At 58.4% G+C, this 14,526-nt stretch overlaps 5 protein-coding genes across 5 annotated transcripts; 2 read left to right on the forward strand and 3 right to left on the reverse strand.

Annotated features, from left to right (window-relative positions):
* Window positions 1-45: 45 nt before the first annotated feature.
* B0H64DRAFT_326522 (uncharacterized protein) lies at window positions 46-6,399 on the reverse strand (the record flags this gene model as incomplete). The annotated part of the gene is made up of 5 exons (XM_062800742.1): window positions 46-171; window positions 305-1,744; window positions 1,915-3,720; window positions 3,859-4,225; window positions 4,298-6,399. The coding sequence occupies 5 exons, from the start codon at window positions 6,397-6,399 to the stop codon at window positions 46-48; spliced, it is 5,841 nt and encodes a 1,946-aa protein (XP_062656636.1).
* Window positions 6,400-7,817: 1,418 nt separating this feature from the next.
* On the reverse strand, window positions 7,818-9,309 carry B0H64DRAFT_403551 (TLC domain-containing protein). The gene has a single exon (XM_062804319.1). The coding sequence runs from the start codon at window positions 9,041-9,043 to the stop codon at window positions 8,147-8,149; it is 897 nt and encodes a 298-aa protein (XP_062656637.1). The 5' UTR covers window positions 9,044-9,309; the 3' UTR covers window positions 7,818-8,146.
* A 615-nt stretch (window positions 9,310-9,924) lies between these two features.
* Window positions 9,925-11,899, reverse strand: B0H64DRAFT_206303 (uncharacterized protein). Its single transcript, XM_062799346.1, has 2 exons — window positions 10,740-11,899; window positions 9,925-10,681 (listed from the first exon to the last, which is right to left on the reverse strand). The coding sequence occupies exons 1-2, from the start codon at window positions 11,794-11,796 to the stop codon at window positions 10,011-10,013; spliced, it is 1,728 nt and encodes a 575-aa protein (XP_062656638.1). The 5' UTR covers window positions 11,797-11,899; the 3' UTR covers window positions 9,925-10,010.
* A 649-nt stretch (window positions 11,900-12,548) lies between these two features.
* On the forward strand, window positions 12,549-13,540 carry B0H64DRAFT_206348 (uncharacterized protein). Its single transcript, XM_062799348.1, has one exon. It carries the CDS (start codon window positions 12,735-12,737, stop codon window positions 13,344-13,346), a length of 612 nt encoding a protein of 203 aa, XP_062656639.1. The 5' UTR covers window positions 12,549-12,734; the 3' UTR covers window positions 13,347-13,540.
* Window positions 13,541-14,049, forward strand: B0H64DRAFT_206344 (uncharacterized protein). The gene has a single exon (XM_062799347.1). It carries the CDS (start codon window positions 13,735-13,737, stop codon window positions 14,008-14,010), a length of 276 nt encoding a protein of 91 aa, XP_062656640.1. The 5' UTR covers window positions 13,541-13,734; the 3' UTR covers window positions 14,011-14,049.
* The last annotated feature ends 477 nt before the right edge of the window (window positions 14,050-14,526 follow it).

Below are 14,526 nucleotides of genomic sequence, written 5' to 3' on the forward strand. Positions count from 1 at the left end.
ACACCCACGAACCCCACCCATCCCAACTTCAAGTCCCGCCTCACCTCAAACCTCCATCCGCATATCCCTCTCCGTCCCCTCCATCGTCATGTGATCCCGCCCCCCAATCGCCTCCCCACACTCAGGACACCTCGCCTGTTCCATCGGCATGCCACACTCCCCAATCGCAAACTGCAGCAACAATCTGATTAGCCAACAATTCCCCCAAGCAAGCAGAAAAGGTGAGAGAGAGGAAAAGGCCACCCCAAACACCCCTCAAAAAAAAAACACAGTTAGAACAAAAAAAGAAAAGAAAAGGACTCACCGGATGCCCATTCCGACACGTATACCAATGCCCCGCATGCGTGCTAAACCCGCCCCTCCCCTCCACCATCGCCGCCTTGATGGCCGCCAGCTCGGCGGGGGTCACCGCCTCGTACCGCGTCTCGGCGAACAGCTTGGCCGTCGCCTCCACTTCCTCGCGGTAGGCTGCGCCGCTGGGCACTGTATCGCAGAGCGTCAGGGCATGCTCAAGGAGGGCGCGCGCCGTTTCGGTGGTGCTTTGCTGTTCTGTGCCCGCTGCCGGCTCGGTGGTGGGGGCTGGGGTTGGTGGGGCTTCGCCGGTAGTGGCGGTGGTGGTGGTGATGGTGGTGCTAGCCACGGTGCGGCGGTACCAGCCCTCGAGCTGGGCGATGCGGGCGTAGGAGAGGATGGTGGGGATGACGAGGCGCGGGAGCTTGGCGGCGGTCGCGGCGTCGATGAGGGTTTGGCAGTCGCGCAGGAAGGGGGTGGCTCGCTTGCAGGTGTCGGTGCCGGTAATGGCGGTGGTGAGAAGGGCGCCGCCGTTGAGCTCGGAGAGCTTGGTGAAGCCGTCGCGTAGTATGGCTTCTTGCGTGCGCACCTGCAAGCGGTGGGCGTTGAGCGTGATTTGCTGGTCGTAGACTGGTTGGGGGACGGTGGTGGTGGTGGGTTCGGAGAGGGTGAGGTTGGTGAAGGCTTGCTCTAGGGGTTGCTCCCGCTGGAGGCGTTGGAAGGTCAGAACGGCGTCGAAGAGCTTCTTGGTGGGCTGGTGCTCCGCGGCCATTTCCTTGCGGAACTTGGTTATCTCCATTTGCAGTTTCAGGGCCACCTTGCGGGCTGTCGGTTCGGAATCGGTGAGTTGCTGCTCCGTTACGGCCACGCGCCCCTCAAGCTCCGCCAGCGTCTCGCGGCCCCCGACTAGGAAGCGCTTGGAGGTCTCGTCTAGGACTGCCCTGTTGACAACACGGTTGTACCTTTTGGTGGCGAACTGGCGGATGGGCACCCTGCAGTCCGGGCATGCAGGAACGGCCATCAATTGACCGGACAGTTCCCCAAGGCCGTTGTAGTTACCGAGCTTGTCTGTCGTGTATACGTTGCTCATCCCAAGCATGCCATCGAGCGTTTCGCCCGTAAAGAAGTGGCCGCATCCCAGGACTGCGACCGGGGTGTCGTTTAGGTCGATTTCGCCGTATGTCTTGAATTCCATGAGATCCACGCGAGCGTCCTTATGGGCGCAGCACAGCTGGCACAAGTCTTGCGGGCATTCCTCGCCACAGAAGCTGGGGCATTGGTGGCCACATTTGAGAGTATTGGTGCAGCGCTCGTCGCAGGGCAGTCGGTCGCAGGGTGCCGCGCATGGCAACGAGCAGGACCCCTTGTGCTCGCAGGACCATGTGCACTTCTCGATGCATGGGGCGCAGGGCTTTTGGCAATCTTGGTGGCACCGAGAGTGGGAGCATCGGACCTAAAAACGTCAGTGTCAGCCACGGCAGTCAAGCACTTAATTAAGGAAGCCCTTCAGGTAACGTCGAGGCAACAAGACAGGTTTGGAAAGATTTTGGCATAGAGAAAGGTAAGGGGACAGAAAAGGGGGAGAGAAATTCTCGGGGGAAAACCGCAAAAGATTCGGCTTACCTCGCACCTCCGCGTACAAGTCCCACACTCCTTCCCTTCATGGCAAGTCTTCACGCAGCGATGGTTGCATGTACCATACGGCCGGTCGCAAAGTTTGTTGCACGTCTGGTGGCTGAACGTGACCACTCCCTCGGCACTCTCCCCGCGGCATCGACCGCAAGTTCCAGGGCACCGATGCCCACACTTGAGCGCGGCAACACACTTTGTCGAACAGGAGTACGAGTTCGCAGTAACATCCTGGTAGCAAGGCACAGTGACCTTGTGCTCACACCCCGGCACCTCCTTCTCAACAACCCTGGAACACCGGATCGCGCCCAGGTCCAACGTCTGATAGCAGGCCACCTTATCATGGACATGCCCACACGGCAGCTTGACGCCATCAACCTTGACCAGACACGGCCCGCACTGCTGACCACACAGCCTGGGACAGGGGTGGCGGCACGTCGCGCGCAGGCGCGGGCACGGCTGCAGGCAGTCGAAGGCATCATGCAGCCGCTGGGAGTGGCACGGCGCCGGGCACTGGTGGCCGCAGGGCTCGAGGCGCTTGTCGCAGGTGAGGGCGCAGCCGCCCTCGGGGCTCTTGACGGCGAAGTCGGCCGGGTCGGCGCACGCGAGCGGCGTGTCCGGGTGGCGCGGGCAGCAGAGGGAGATGGCGGGGCCGACGGCGTTTCGTGTGGTGAGTTGTTGGTGCACGTCGGCCCACATGGCGACGTTCTGGTAGGTGCGGGCGTTGCCGATCAGGTACATGCCGTGCTGGGCGCGGCTGAGCAGCACGTTGATGCGGTTCTCGGTCCGCAGGAAGCCGACCTTGGAGGTGCTGTTGCTGCGCACGAGGGACACGACGATGACTTTGGCTTCTTCGCCTTGGAAGTTGTCGACCGTTGCTAGGCGGATGGTCTGGAGGAGCTTCTTCCTCTCGACGACTTTCCTTGGGCCGGAGTCGGTCTTCTCTTCCTCGGTTGGCTTCGTCTCAAACCCTTCCTGTGCGAGAGCCTCGATGTCGCGGTCGCTGAGGAAGACTTCAAAGTCGTTGCTGAGGCTGGCGCGGAGTTTCTGGAGCTGGCCGGTGTAGGGAGTCAACAGCGCAATGTCCGTGCTCTTGTACTCGCCCTGCCGCACCAAGTGGTGGACCAGGGCCTTGGCCATCGACACCTCCCAGGGGTTGCTGTGCGACTTGACCCGGGAGCCGTCGTCCTTGCCGTCCTCGGGGTGGTCGTGGTCCAGCCAGAAGAGGTTGTCTCGCATCCCCACAACGGACGGCAGATTCATGACATTGTCGTGGTCTCGCAGGTTCGGGTACATCCTCCGGATGAGCTGGGAGATCTCGGGCCGCATGCGTCGCTGGACGTTGAGCTGCGCTACCGGCAACGGCGGCAGGCCGGGTTCGCCCACTGCCCGGCGCTCAAATTGGCTGCGGTCCAGCTGATGGGCACGCCCCGCCGCGGTCTCCAGACTGAACTGTAGGTAATTCTGAATCTGAGGTCGGAGCTGCTTGTGGTCGCCGATCTGGATGAAGTGCTCAACCCCGGGCATGAGAGCGGAAATGAGGTGTGGTTCCATCACTTCGGCTGCTTCCTCGCAGATGATGACCTTGACTCCGAGACGACAAAGCATCTTGATGTTTCGGGCCAACCCCGTGGTCGTGACCCCCACGACCTGAGCTTTCAGGAGCGTGCGCCGGTTGACATCGTCGTGGACGCTGTGGATCGTCTCCCTGTGACGCTTGGCTTCATCAACCAGCTCGAAGATGCGGTCACTCTGTATCTGGGTAAGCTGATTCACCCAGTTCTCAGCCAGCGCCCAGCGCTCCGGTGGTGTGAGCGAGTTAATGTCCTGTGCGGCCCTGAGAGAAAGCTCGGCCAAGGCATCGTCATCCATCCGCTCGCCCGCCAGGTTTCCTCCCCACGCGGCCTTTTTTTGCTTCCTGCCGAGCCAGACTTGTACTGGGTCACCGCCAGCCAAGGTGTATCCCTCCTCGTCCGTCTGCATGGACAAGAACTGACGATAAACGCTCGGGGAGTGGCGCTGCAAGAAACGTCGAAGGCTGGCGAAGTCAAGCTTACCCTTGCGTAGTTGGTGCAGAGGTTTCAGGTTGTTCCCGGCATTGTTGCGGCATTCCTCGGATTCCGAGTAGTTCTGCCCCAAGATTCGGTTCTCCACCGCGGTCTTGCCCGTTTCCTTGCTCACGACTCGGAGATTCTTGCCTTCGAGCTCTTCAGCACGGCTCTGGCCTCCGATCCGGATGATCTTGTCGATGCCAACCTCGAGAAGGTGTTTTAGGAATTGGTCCAGCGCATGGTTCGTGTAGCAACTGCACAAAATGGAATGTTAGCTCACTTTACTGTGCACACACAGTCAAGGCACCGGGATGGGAGCTGCTTACATGACAAGGATCGGGCCAAGCTTTGCGTCGGCCATGTGGTCCAGCAAGACCCTCACCAGCTGCACGCCAACATACGACTTCCCTGTGCCAGGCGGTCCCTGAATGAGGGCGTACTCGCGTGTCAGGGCTGCAATCAAGCCGTCGGACTGCCCACGGTCGAGGCCGGTGGCAGCCTCAAGAGCCCCCGCGGCAACGTCCCCACCGGGCACAGCTGGATCGATGCTGAGCTTAGGTTGCCCACTCTTGGTGATCGACTTGAGATTGAACTTGAACCCGGGCCGGCGAGCGTACGCCGGTGGCGATATCACGGTGGACGGCTCATCGTCGGCGTGTTCCGTCGACGGCAGGATCCAACGCCGAAAGGCGAGGTCTCCATCTCGCATCATCCGTTGCAGATTCTCGAGGATGGGGACAAACGTCTCGGGGATTAGACCGGGGAGCTCGATCAGCAACCCTTCCTGCTTCTCGACGTACATGCGGTGGAGCTTGTACAGGTTTTGTTGGGTCTCCGAGGCCAACTTCATCGTAATTGCAGGGTTGAGGCGCTCTGAAACAAGGGTGCTCTTGTTTTTGCCCTCCTCAACCTCACGGGTCTCCTTTCGCGTAACTACAAACAGCAGGAATGATTTCTCGTCGCCTCGGGTTGAGATGAAGCACACAAGGCCGCCCGGCTCGAGCCGAGAGGAGTCCTCCCACCAACGCCGCTGGTCCGCTAGGGAGAACTTGCGCAGCTGGGGCGGTTGCGTGAAGGATACGATTACCTCGAAACCCTGATCGACCAAGACGTGCTGGATGCTAGCCCTGGAGTAGCTATGGGCCTTGATGTTGCCGTTGATGAAACGGTTCGATGCGGCAGCGTTGGCAACGTCGGTTTGTGCTAGGAGATTGCCGAGGACCTCCTTGAGGGGCCCAAAGGTGTCGTGGCGCAGCAGACGAAAAGCAGAGTCGAGGTGGCGCTGGACAGGGTCGGGGAGGAAATGCGGACGGGTGAAGTCGGTGCTTGGCAGGTACTCGGATACGTCGCTCGTGACCTCATCCAGAGTAGGGAAGATCTGGATCTTGGTGATGTCGGCGAAGTCGTTGTCATGGTTGCCTCCCGGGACAACTACTTCCATGGGGAAGGTGGACTGAATGGCGCCGGTACCTCTCGCGGTGACGACAACGGCTGGCTCATGGCTAAACACGCCGCGACGGGCGCCATCCATCATCCTCTTGACCATGTCAACCTTGATGGTCACGGCATCGAGATCGCTCGCAGCTTCTGTCGCATCTTGAGGAGCCACACTGCTGAGCTGGGTGATCTTTTCTCCGACATCATCCAACAGACCCGGCAAATCGTCGTTCAGCAGACACTTCCGCTCTCGCCGGAGCAGTTCGTGGAGCGACGAGGCGATGAGAGCCAGAAATCTCCGAGGTGACGGGGAAGTGTCAGTCAGGCGCCGGTTGAGATCCGAGAAGAAGGCCATCCCTTGGTCGCCGCTGCTGCCGCCGATCATGCGGTAGATGGTACCCACATAACTATCGATGGACATACAGAGGAGCATTGACTGGTGGGTGATGACTTTGAGGGCAGCGCGAGCAAGCTGCAGACAGTCCTTATCGCCCTTAGCGGTGGTGCATAATCTGACCGTCCTCTGGATGAATGCTGGGCCGCCGATATCGTCGTCGACCAGGTCCCTGGCGATCGATTGATGGAACTCTCGGCTGGGAGTATCCATAATCTGGGCCGCGAGGTTCCATGTTTCCTCGCACTCCATCCAGCCAAGGGTACCCAATGACGAGATGGACGAGCTGCGCTGGCGGACCTGGCGTTTGAAGTCAAAATAGTCCTCTCGGGTCTGTTGGGCCCCGCTGGGTGTGATGCCCTCGGCTGCCTCTTGCTCGCGGGCGCGCTCGATGTCTTTGTCGTCATGGGAAAACTTGCACGAATCGCCGTAGGTGCATCTCCCGCGGAGGAATTGTTGACAAACACGCCGAGGGCCAGAAGATGAACCGCCGCGGGAAGAGTTTCCGCGAGACTGGTTTCCACCGCGTCGGTTTTGCCGGGATGCTCCTCGGTTTGAGGTAGAGCCTCCTCGCCAACCACCTCGTCCGCGGGACATCGTTGGAAGTGATTAACGCGGGTTTCGTGAGTTGAGAGGCGGAGGTTTGCCAATGTGCAAATGAAGCCGGGTGATGGTTCAGGGAAAAGTGTGTCGTGGATGTCGATGGATCGCCGAATGAGGAGAAAGTGGTTGAGAAGCCGGATGGGGGGAGAAGAGTGAGAAGGACCTGCAAGAAGTGTGTAGGAATGGGGAAATACCCAAAGCTCAGAGACCCAACGAAAGGGCAGGCTGTTGGAAAGAGTGCGAAAGAAAGAGAGGATAAGGTGAAGAGAGGAAAGAAAAGTAAACTTGGTAAAATTGTGGCGGGCCCTGCTCCGTTTGTCCTTAGGTTGATACCTTACAGGTACCTCTTAACATGGAATCCACTTAACGCAGTATTACCGGGGCCTTCCCCAGCCCTTCACATGGAGGCAGTGGCTCAGCGACACGACTTGGATTGGTCGGCTTCAGATAATATGTCTGCCTCCTGTCGGCCTCCTGTCTGCCTTCTGTCTGCCTCTGGCCCATGAAAGCGGCCTCTTGCTCGCCAACGCGCCACCAAGGAGGTGGGGTAATTATGCTGTAGGCCTCACGCATTGTGGGAGTCACTCCATCGTCCGCTTATTGGGGAGGGGTTAAAGGGAAAAGATGGGGTAGGAAACCTCAGATCCCGATAGGTTTAACCACATCATCGAAACAGTGAATCTTGTGTTGTCACTCTGATCCGGTGCTCCCTCCCCATCGTGATCTTCAAGTTGGTGTCCAATGACCCATCTGTGTAATTGGTTTAAACAAGCCAGGGATTGGCCGCGGCGCAATTGAAATTGTTAAGAAATACCTTGATCCAGTCCAGCCACTCTTAGCATACGATTCTGTTTGTTTGGAGTGAGGTGATGTCTGCGCCTTGGCGGGGTACGGCAGCGTGCATCGAGATGCCGAACCCGCCGAGAACATGGAACCCAAATCCTCCTGTTTAGCAACGGGACCAGAATCGATGGCCACAGCTAAATAGCAGCACTCGCATGCAGGTTTCAGTAAGTGATTCCGATCGATTGGGTTCTCTTTAAAATATCGTCCGACCCGACTCTGTAATTTTGCGAAAGTTGCAGCGCCAGTGCCTTTGGTTACACAGGAGATGGCCTGTGTCCCTCTCAACCGCCAAGACGTGAAATTCCGAGACGGACCTCGCCCAAGCTATCATAAATTAGGTATTAAGATGTAATCAACTGCACCCACCAGCCCGCCAAACCATTATTGCCTTCATGATCATACAAAATCATAACACACTCCGCCGCAGCCCAACCCCCCACCATCCATCCATCATACCTTCACCGCAGCCTTCTTCATCCCCCTCCTCCCCTTGCCAGTTCCTCCCCCCTGCCTATCCACCACCACCACCACACCCACCACCTCCCCCTCCCCCTCCTCCTCCTCCGCCTCGGACCGATCATCCTTCGCAACCCCCAACACGACAAAGCGGTAGGCACTCCGAAACAAACAATACAACCAAAAGAGGTTCAGCCCCTGCAGGGCGGCCAGCAGGGCAAAGGTGCCGACCTGCGCGACGCGGCACTTGTACTGCTGGGCGGCCCAGTCCAGCGCAAAGGGTCCGACGACGGCATACTCGGTGGCGATGGAGTAGAGGACGGCCAGGTTGAGGTAGTGGCGCAGGTAGATCCAGGCGGCGATGCAGAGGGCGAAGGTGGCGGATTGGGCGGGGTGGTTGATGTAGTTTAGGGATTTGGAGATCTGTAAAACGTGTTGGTTAGATGGGCTCGTTTGATTTGGGGGAGGGGGGGATGAATGAAGGGGATGATGGGATGGGGCTTACCGCTAGGAAGAGATCGCTGATATCGTGTGTGATGTAGATCGAGATGCCGATGTACATGAAGTGAAAGCGGTAGCTCAGGAAAATGAGGGTGATGGTGATAATGTGGTGTCCGATGAGCTCCTTGAAATCTTTCCGCGGCTTCTCCTGCCCGAGCAGCATGACGATGGCTTGCTGCACCCAGTAGGCAGCCTGGAATAGGTAGTAGAACTTGAAGACGCCGTCGTGGGCGATGTTCGGATACGATTCGTACATTCCACGCGTCTTGAAATACCATAACCCGGGGGTCTGTTTCATGGTGTAAAGGCCAAGCGGGCCAGAAAAGGCAAAGTAGCAGGCCGTGTACATCTGCTCCATAAAGCGCGCTTGCTTAGCCTTGGACTTGATCCCCCCAAGACGCGCTAGCGGTCGCAGCACCTCCTGCATAATGAGCTCGCGGGTGAAGGTGAGGAAGATGGTGTAGAAAGCGAGGAAGGCAAAGTCCCAAGGGCCCTTGCCGTACTGGCCATGGTGGTCATCGAGCTTGTAGGAGAGGAAGAGGAAATGGTGGACAATATTAGACTCGGTCGGGTTGAAGGCGTAGATCCCGAGGAAGCCGAGAATGAGTCCCAGAGGTAGGGCCCAGGTGCGCTGGAGGAGTCTTCGGAGGTATCCACGTGAGTGCTTCTTCCGCCGTGGACGTTTTTCAGGTCTTGCTAGCAGGCCAGGGCGTATCGGGTCATCGGGAATTGAATGCCGTTTCCGGGAGTCCGGCTTGACGCGCTGTCGAGGTGAGTGGTCATTGTGTGCGCCGGTCGAAGTGTTGAGCAGCGAGAACGCCTCGGTGGCAGCCATCTTTACGGTGGAAGTGCGCTGATACCGGCCTGTGGTGAAAGAGAATGGCGAATCCAGTTCCACGAGTGAAGTTGAACTACGAAATGATGCAGTAACACAAAGTCACGCCGGTCGAATTTCGTGCGAGGGAGTACTTGCACTTGGTAGTCGCTGTGGGTCGATCCATCATGTCATCCGGGAAGCGGCGGCCCGCGGGTGCCGAGAGAGCGATACGCGCATAGCAAGTGTCCACCTTCACACCTTCCCGTGGGATTTGGTCAGAACCTAAAGGTCAGAGAAAAGTGCGGAATGACGGGGATAGGGCAATATCTACCGCGCTAATCCCGAGCAGCGGGAAGGACCCGAGGGAGTGACGGTATTGCGGGGCTCGGAGGTTGTTCTCGTCACCCAAGTCGAGAGATCAACTTGTTGATCAGGTAACCCTAACCCCTTTCGAGGTCAGGGGATACGAGGTAGAGTTGTGGAATGTGTAATTAACTTCAAGGAATTTCGAGGCAGACGATCTCCAAAGCAACCACATCAGGGATCGACAGAAATGGGATGCGTAAAGCAAAACAAACTTGATATTTGCCCAATATACACAGGGAAGATTACGGTATTATAGCTAGTCTGTCTATGGCTCCAGAGAGGTCGGGGTATATGGACACGGAGGTACGGTAATTTTGCGCTCCCACCAGTTCCCCACCAACACCACTTCTAAACGGAAAAGAAACGAAAAAGATTGACCATAGTCGATGGACAGTGATAGGAGATTGCGCATAAGTGGCACACAACGCATAAGTGTGAGTATGTACATGTCATGTACAGGTCAGTCAGTGGACGAGGCATTCCCGTAGTACCTCATCTCATGGTCGTGTCATGAATCCATCCGTGTCCGGGTCGGTCTGGAGGAACCCGACCTACACCAACAACTTGGACCACCACTCCAGAGACGCCCTGGTCGGGCCTGTTGACGTTGCTTCCTTCCTTAGTCCCACCCAGACGGCTTCTGCCAGTTCGACGGGCTCACTGGCGAGGGGGGCGGGAGTGGATACGAAGGCGTCGTCGGCTGTGTGGGCGTCAATGGTTTGTACTTGGCCGCGAGATCGGTGATGTTGCCGTGGGAGCTAGCAGGGGGCGAAGTCATGACGCTGGGAGCGCCAGACGGGGGAGCGGGCCATGAAAGAAGAGACGGAGAAAAGACACCGCTGCTGGCGATGCTGATACCGCCGACAGAATCTTGGCTTGTGCGGCGGGGTGCTACTGCTCGCGGCGGGCTCTGAGGGAAATGAGACGACAGCGGCGAGACTTCGAATGGGCTGGTGGGGCTACCAGGGCGCCTGGCCGGCAGCGCTATGACGAGCTGAGGAGGGCCATTAGCGCGCTCGGGGCGGGCAGCCGTGGGGTCGGGGTGCGCGACGGGAGAGGGCTGCATTGTGCCGTAGCCGAGCGTGCCTCGGTTGTCCGTCATGAGGGCGTCGCCGTGACAGCCGTCGGTAAACAGGAGGCCAGCGCCCATGGACGTCCGCTTCTTCTCCGTCTCCGTGTAGGGAGAGGACTTGAAGGGCGTGTACTTGTTGAGGAAAGCCTGGACGCGACGCGTGCGTCGGTACCTGTAAAGTAGCAGAGCAAGAAGAACAAGGAGAAGAACCAAGACAGCTGGTAAGTTAGTTAGGAGGTGCCGCGATGCTGTGAGATGGGTAGACCGCAGACTTACCAACAATGCCACCGATAATACCAGGGAGGGAGCTTGGGTGCGAGTCGGAATCCGAGTTGTTGCCATGCCCGTGATCGCCACCGATCCCCGTTGAACCTCCGTTCCCAGTGTTGTCATTGTCGTTACCACTCCCATACGACGCCCCAGAGCCGGCCGCCAAATCGCCAAAATCCGTGTTAGAAAAGCCGTCGCCCGTGAACGAGTCCGAGTCGGTCCCGCCGGGTGTCGTCGTTGAACCGGCAGGAGCCGGGTTGTTATTGACGTCGTTTCCTTTCTGTGTCACGACGGGCACACCGGCGCCATCTACCACAACACCGCCTTGCTCAGTACCTGGCGCCGACTGAGATCCTTCACCCGGTCCGTTGGTCGCAGGCGGTGGGTTCCCTGAACCTTGGGACCCTCCAGTTCCGCTTCCGGATCCGCTGCCATCATTGCTGCCTCCGGTCGTGCTACCACCGCCGTTGCTCCCTCCGTTGCCATCATTTCCCCCGGTTGATCCTCCTGACCCGCTTCCAGTACCGAACCCCGAGCCGGTGTTCGACCCATCCGACCCAGACGAGCCAGACCCGGAGTCCGTGGAACCAGAGCCATTCGAGCCGGAGCCTGAAGAACCCGAGTCGGAACCGGAACCCGAAGAGCCTGAGCCTGAACCCGAGCCCGAGCCCGAGCCCGAGCCCGAGCCCGAGTTTCCGGAGTCATTGTTTCCGGAGTCGTTGGATCCCGTATCCTCCGCGGGTGGGGGTTGTTGAGTGGGCGGGGGATTGGAAGTTTCCGGCGGGTTCGTGGGTTGCGGGACCGAGGCAGGGGGGTCCTGTGCCGGTGGGTCCTGTGCTGGCGGGTCCTGTGCCGGCGGGGGTTTATCAGGCGTAGGCGCCGGCGGTGTCGGCGTCGGTGCCGGAGGATCCGGAGTCGGGGCCGGGTCGGGTTCCGGTGGAGAACATCCTGGCGTCTTGGGGAGGAGCTTGCACACCGGGCTGGTGAGCGCCCCAACGACCTCCCCCAAAAGTCTCTTCCCCCGGAGCTTCTCCCTGATCGGCCCAGGCGGTGGGAGCCGCATCTCGTTTCGTGAAGATGCTGGTATCAAAGGATGGTCAAGGTGGCATGGCAACCCAGAGCTTGGAGGCCGGAAGAAGTCGATCCGCGAAGAGCCACGTCTCGATATCCCGAAGTGATAGAGTTAGTTAGGTAACCACCTCCGTAGTTGGATAGTGTTGCGGCTGAGTGAGCGAGAGTGATGCGTCCAAAGCCGAAGGAGTGAAGGCGATGGAGGCGCGTCAGGGAATGCCGACGGGAAGAGGGACTCGATGTCGAGGGGGGCGGATGCAACAAAAAGGATTGATGAAGCAAGCACACACGCAAACTCGCAAGGTCCAGAGCGCCTCCTTGCATCCTCACAGTGGGCCGGCACACAAACCGAACCCGGCATGGTGGGAAGGGGTTCGGTGCTTTGCCGCTTGCTCCTCCCATGCTCGAGCCATGTTGTGCTTGTTCCTCGCCGACCCCGCCGGGTTGTGAAATGGTTGTCACCTTGACGGCTTGGCGCCGAACTGTTTCAACCCTGCCGTTTTTTTCTTTCGGAAGCGATCGTCAGGTCTGCCCTTGCAATCTATCCCAGTTTGGTAAGGCGCCGTGTGCCTGGCATTTTCCGGCCCCGGCAGAGGAACCAGGCGAGTCAAGTGGAGCACAAACCGGGCAGAGCGAGCAGGGGTCGACCCAACCGAACCAGGCACACTCGCCAATTCCTTTCTTGGCCTTCTGGCCCAAGCGGGCAAGTGGCGGCAAAACCTTCGCAACGCCAATTGCCATATTAACGGTTTTAACGGCGAACCCTCAAACCACGCGGTGGCTAAAGTCGGCCGCGCATCAATGCTCTACACCAAGGTTAAACATACTGCAATCACTAACTCGGTCTACATATCTAAAACCTAGCCAGAAGCCCGACGGCACAACTCCCCGAAGATTTGCTTCTCAGTGCTGACAAGTTTGCACCCAAAAATGGCTCCACTCTGTCGATCACTTGCTCTCGCAGTTCCACCACGCTCTCCCCCACGCCCATTTCCGGCTGCAGCGAGCGAGGGAACCGGCACACTCGCACACTCGCACGCGCCTCGCGCTCGCCGGTCCCCACCGTTAGGACCCTTGCCGCAGGCCGAGCAGAAGGGCAACGCCGTGATTCACAACATGGGCATGCACTGCGGCCAGGGGGTGGACAGGCGTTTGGCTGGCTCGCTCGGTGCTGAACAGCGGCGTGGTGGAGTCAAGATGCGACTGCAACGCCAACAGCAGCACCGGTTTGCTCTCCAGATCAGCCCGGGCGCGGATCATCGCGAGGGCGACAAAAGCTTAAAGAGCACAGATCGGCATGGCTTTGCCGACGGTTGCAGTGACGAGTTTGACGGCCGAGTATTGTCGCTCACCATCGTCATCATCCCGATCTCTCGTCGTCCGCGTAGAGCACAGTACGCCTTCATCAGTCAAGAGAATCGCAATACGAGTGAATTTAATCAGCCCCTATTTCGACATGGGACGTGGGGCGGAGCCAAAAATGACTGCCCATATTACCTATCCCAGGTTCCCCGGACTGGCCAGTGCGCGGCCGGGGGTTGATGACCCGCGAGGTCGCGCCTCCAACCCCTGGTCATTTCAATACCGAGAGCAAAGTTGGGATGGCATCAAACCTGAGGCGGCAGCCACGCGACAGCTCGGGCGCGGGGTGGCTCAACACCCATCGAATCAGAGACCATTTTTTGACCACGCCTCCGATGACGTTGAATCAGTCAGCCTTAACAGTCGGCTGGTGGTGATAAACTTAGACAAAGAGGCAACCGAACACGCGGGTTGACAATGTCATGAGGCAAAATTGGCACAATACTAAACGCGTCTCGAGCACGTGGGCTCGAGTGGCCATTTTGCCCAACAGGCCGGTGGTTTACTAACTCCCCCTTCGTTCGTTGCTCGTTGATGAACAAGATCCAATCCGACGCGTCGTCAGAAAATGGAATCCGAGCCGCAACCACAACAAACCGTGACGTTGACGGAACTGTTTCTCAGGACCGGTATCCTGGCCCTCAAAGTCTTAATTCCCATGATATGGCTTCAGAGCAAGCTCTCGCCTATCCAATTTCTCATTGGAGGCACGGTGTTGGTTCTTGTTGCATTCCTCTTTGATTTCTCGCCGACCCAAGACTCTGGTTCCCCGTCGTCAGTGCGCCCCAGCAATCTCCGCTACCCGGGGAGAGTGGAGAGTCCAAGGACGAACGAGCCAGATTGAGGAGGTGTGCGATGGTAGCTTAAGCTCGGTCCGATAGTGCTGAAACGCCAAGTAGCTAACCACATGTAACGCTGCAGCTATCGTGAAATGACGTCTGGTCTGTTGGAGCTTGAAGTGGCGCTCGAGCCAGAACATCGAGGTAGCGCCCAAGAAGTCAACGTGACGAGCGTCGCAAGATGGACGCCCTCGTCAACACTAGTCACCGGGTCGGTGGATTCAAGATCTTTAGGGCCAAGTCCCCACACCCTCGGTGCAGGGACGGCCCTTGGATACAAACGGAGGTGCAATTTCACTATCAGATGGGTGGAAGCCATCAAGGTTGACTGAGAACTGTCGTGTTCCTCATACTGCCGAACTCTATCATCCAGGACCGATTATAGTGTACGTTTCAAATCCCAAACCGGAAACTTGGCCCGATGCTACGGGCTCGTGGGATATCGAGGCAGGCTCTAAGCGATCGATTCACATGAGTCCGAGAGTGTCTGAACTGGCAGGTGCCGCTTGTCATGGCAATTT

Source organism: Chaetomium fimeti (assembly GCF_033439085.1).
Source record: "Chaetomium fimeti strain CBS 168.71 chromosome Unknown B0H64scaffold_6, whole genome shotgun sequence".
NCBI classification, from domain to species: domain Eukaryota; kingdom Fungi; phylum Ascomycota; class Sordariomycetes; order Sordariales; family Chaetomiaceae; genus Chaetomium; species Chaetomium fimeti.

What these genes read in the sequence shown, in the direction of transcription:
- B0H64DRAFT_403551 (XM_062804319.1), bottom strand. Translation starts at nt 9,043, where the DNA reads ATGGCTGCCACCGAGGCGTTCTCGCTGCTCAACACTTCGACCGGCGCA.
- B0H64DRAFT_206303 (XM_062799346.1), bottom strand. Translation starts at nt 11,796, where the DNA reads ATGCGGCTCCCACCGCCTGGGCCGATCAGGGAGAAGCTCCGGGGGAAG. An exon ending in TATTATCGGTGGCATTGTTG is followed by an intron (nt 10,682 to 10,739) that starts GTAAGTCTGCGG and finishes CTAACTTACCAG; the next exon opens with CTGTCTTGGTTCTTCTCCTT.
- B0H64DRAFT_206348 (XM_062799348.1), top strand. Translation starts at nt 12,735, where the DNA reads ATGGCTCCACTCTGTCGATCACTTGCTCTCGCAGTTCCACCACGCTCT.
- B0H64DRAFT_206344 (XM_062799347.1), top strand. Translation starts at nt 13,735, where the DNA reads ATGGAATCCGAGCCGCAACCACAACAAACCGTGACGTTGACGGAACTG.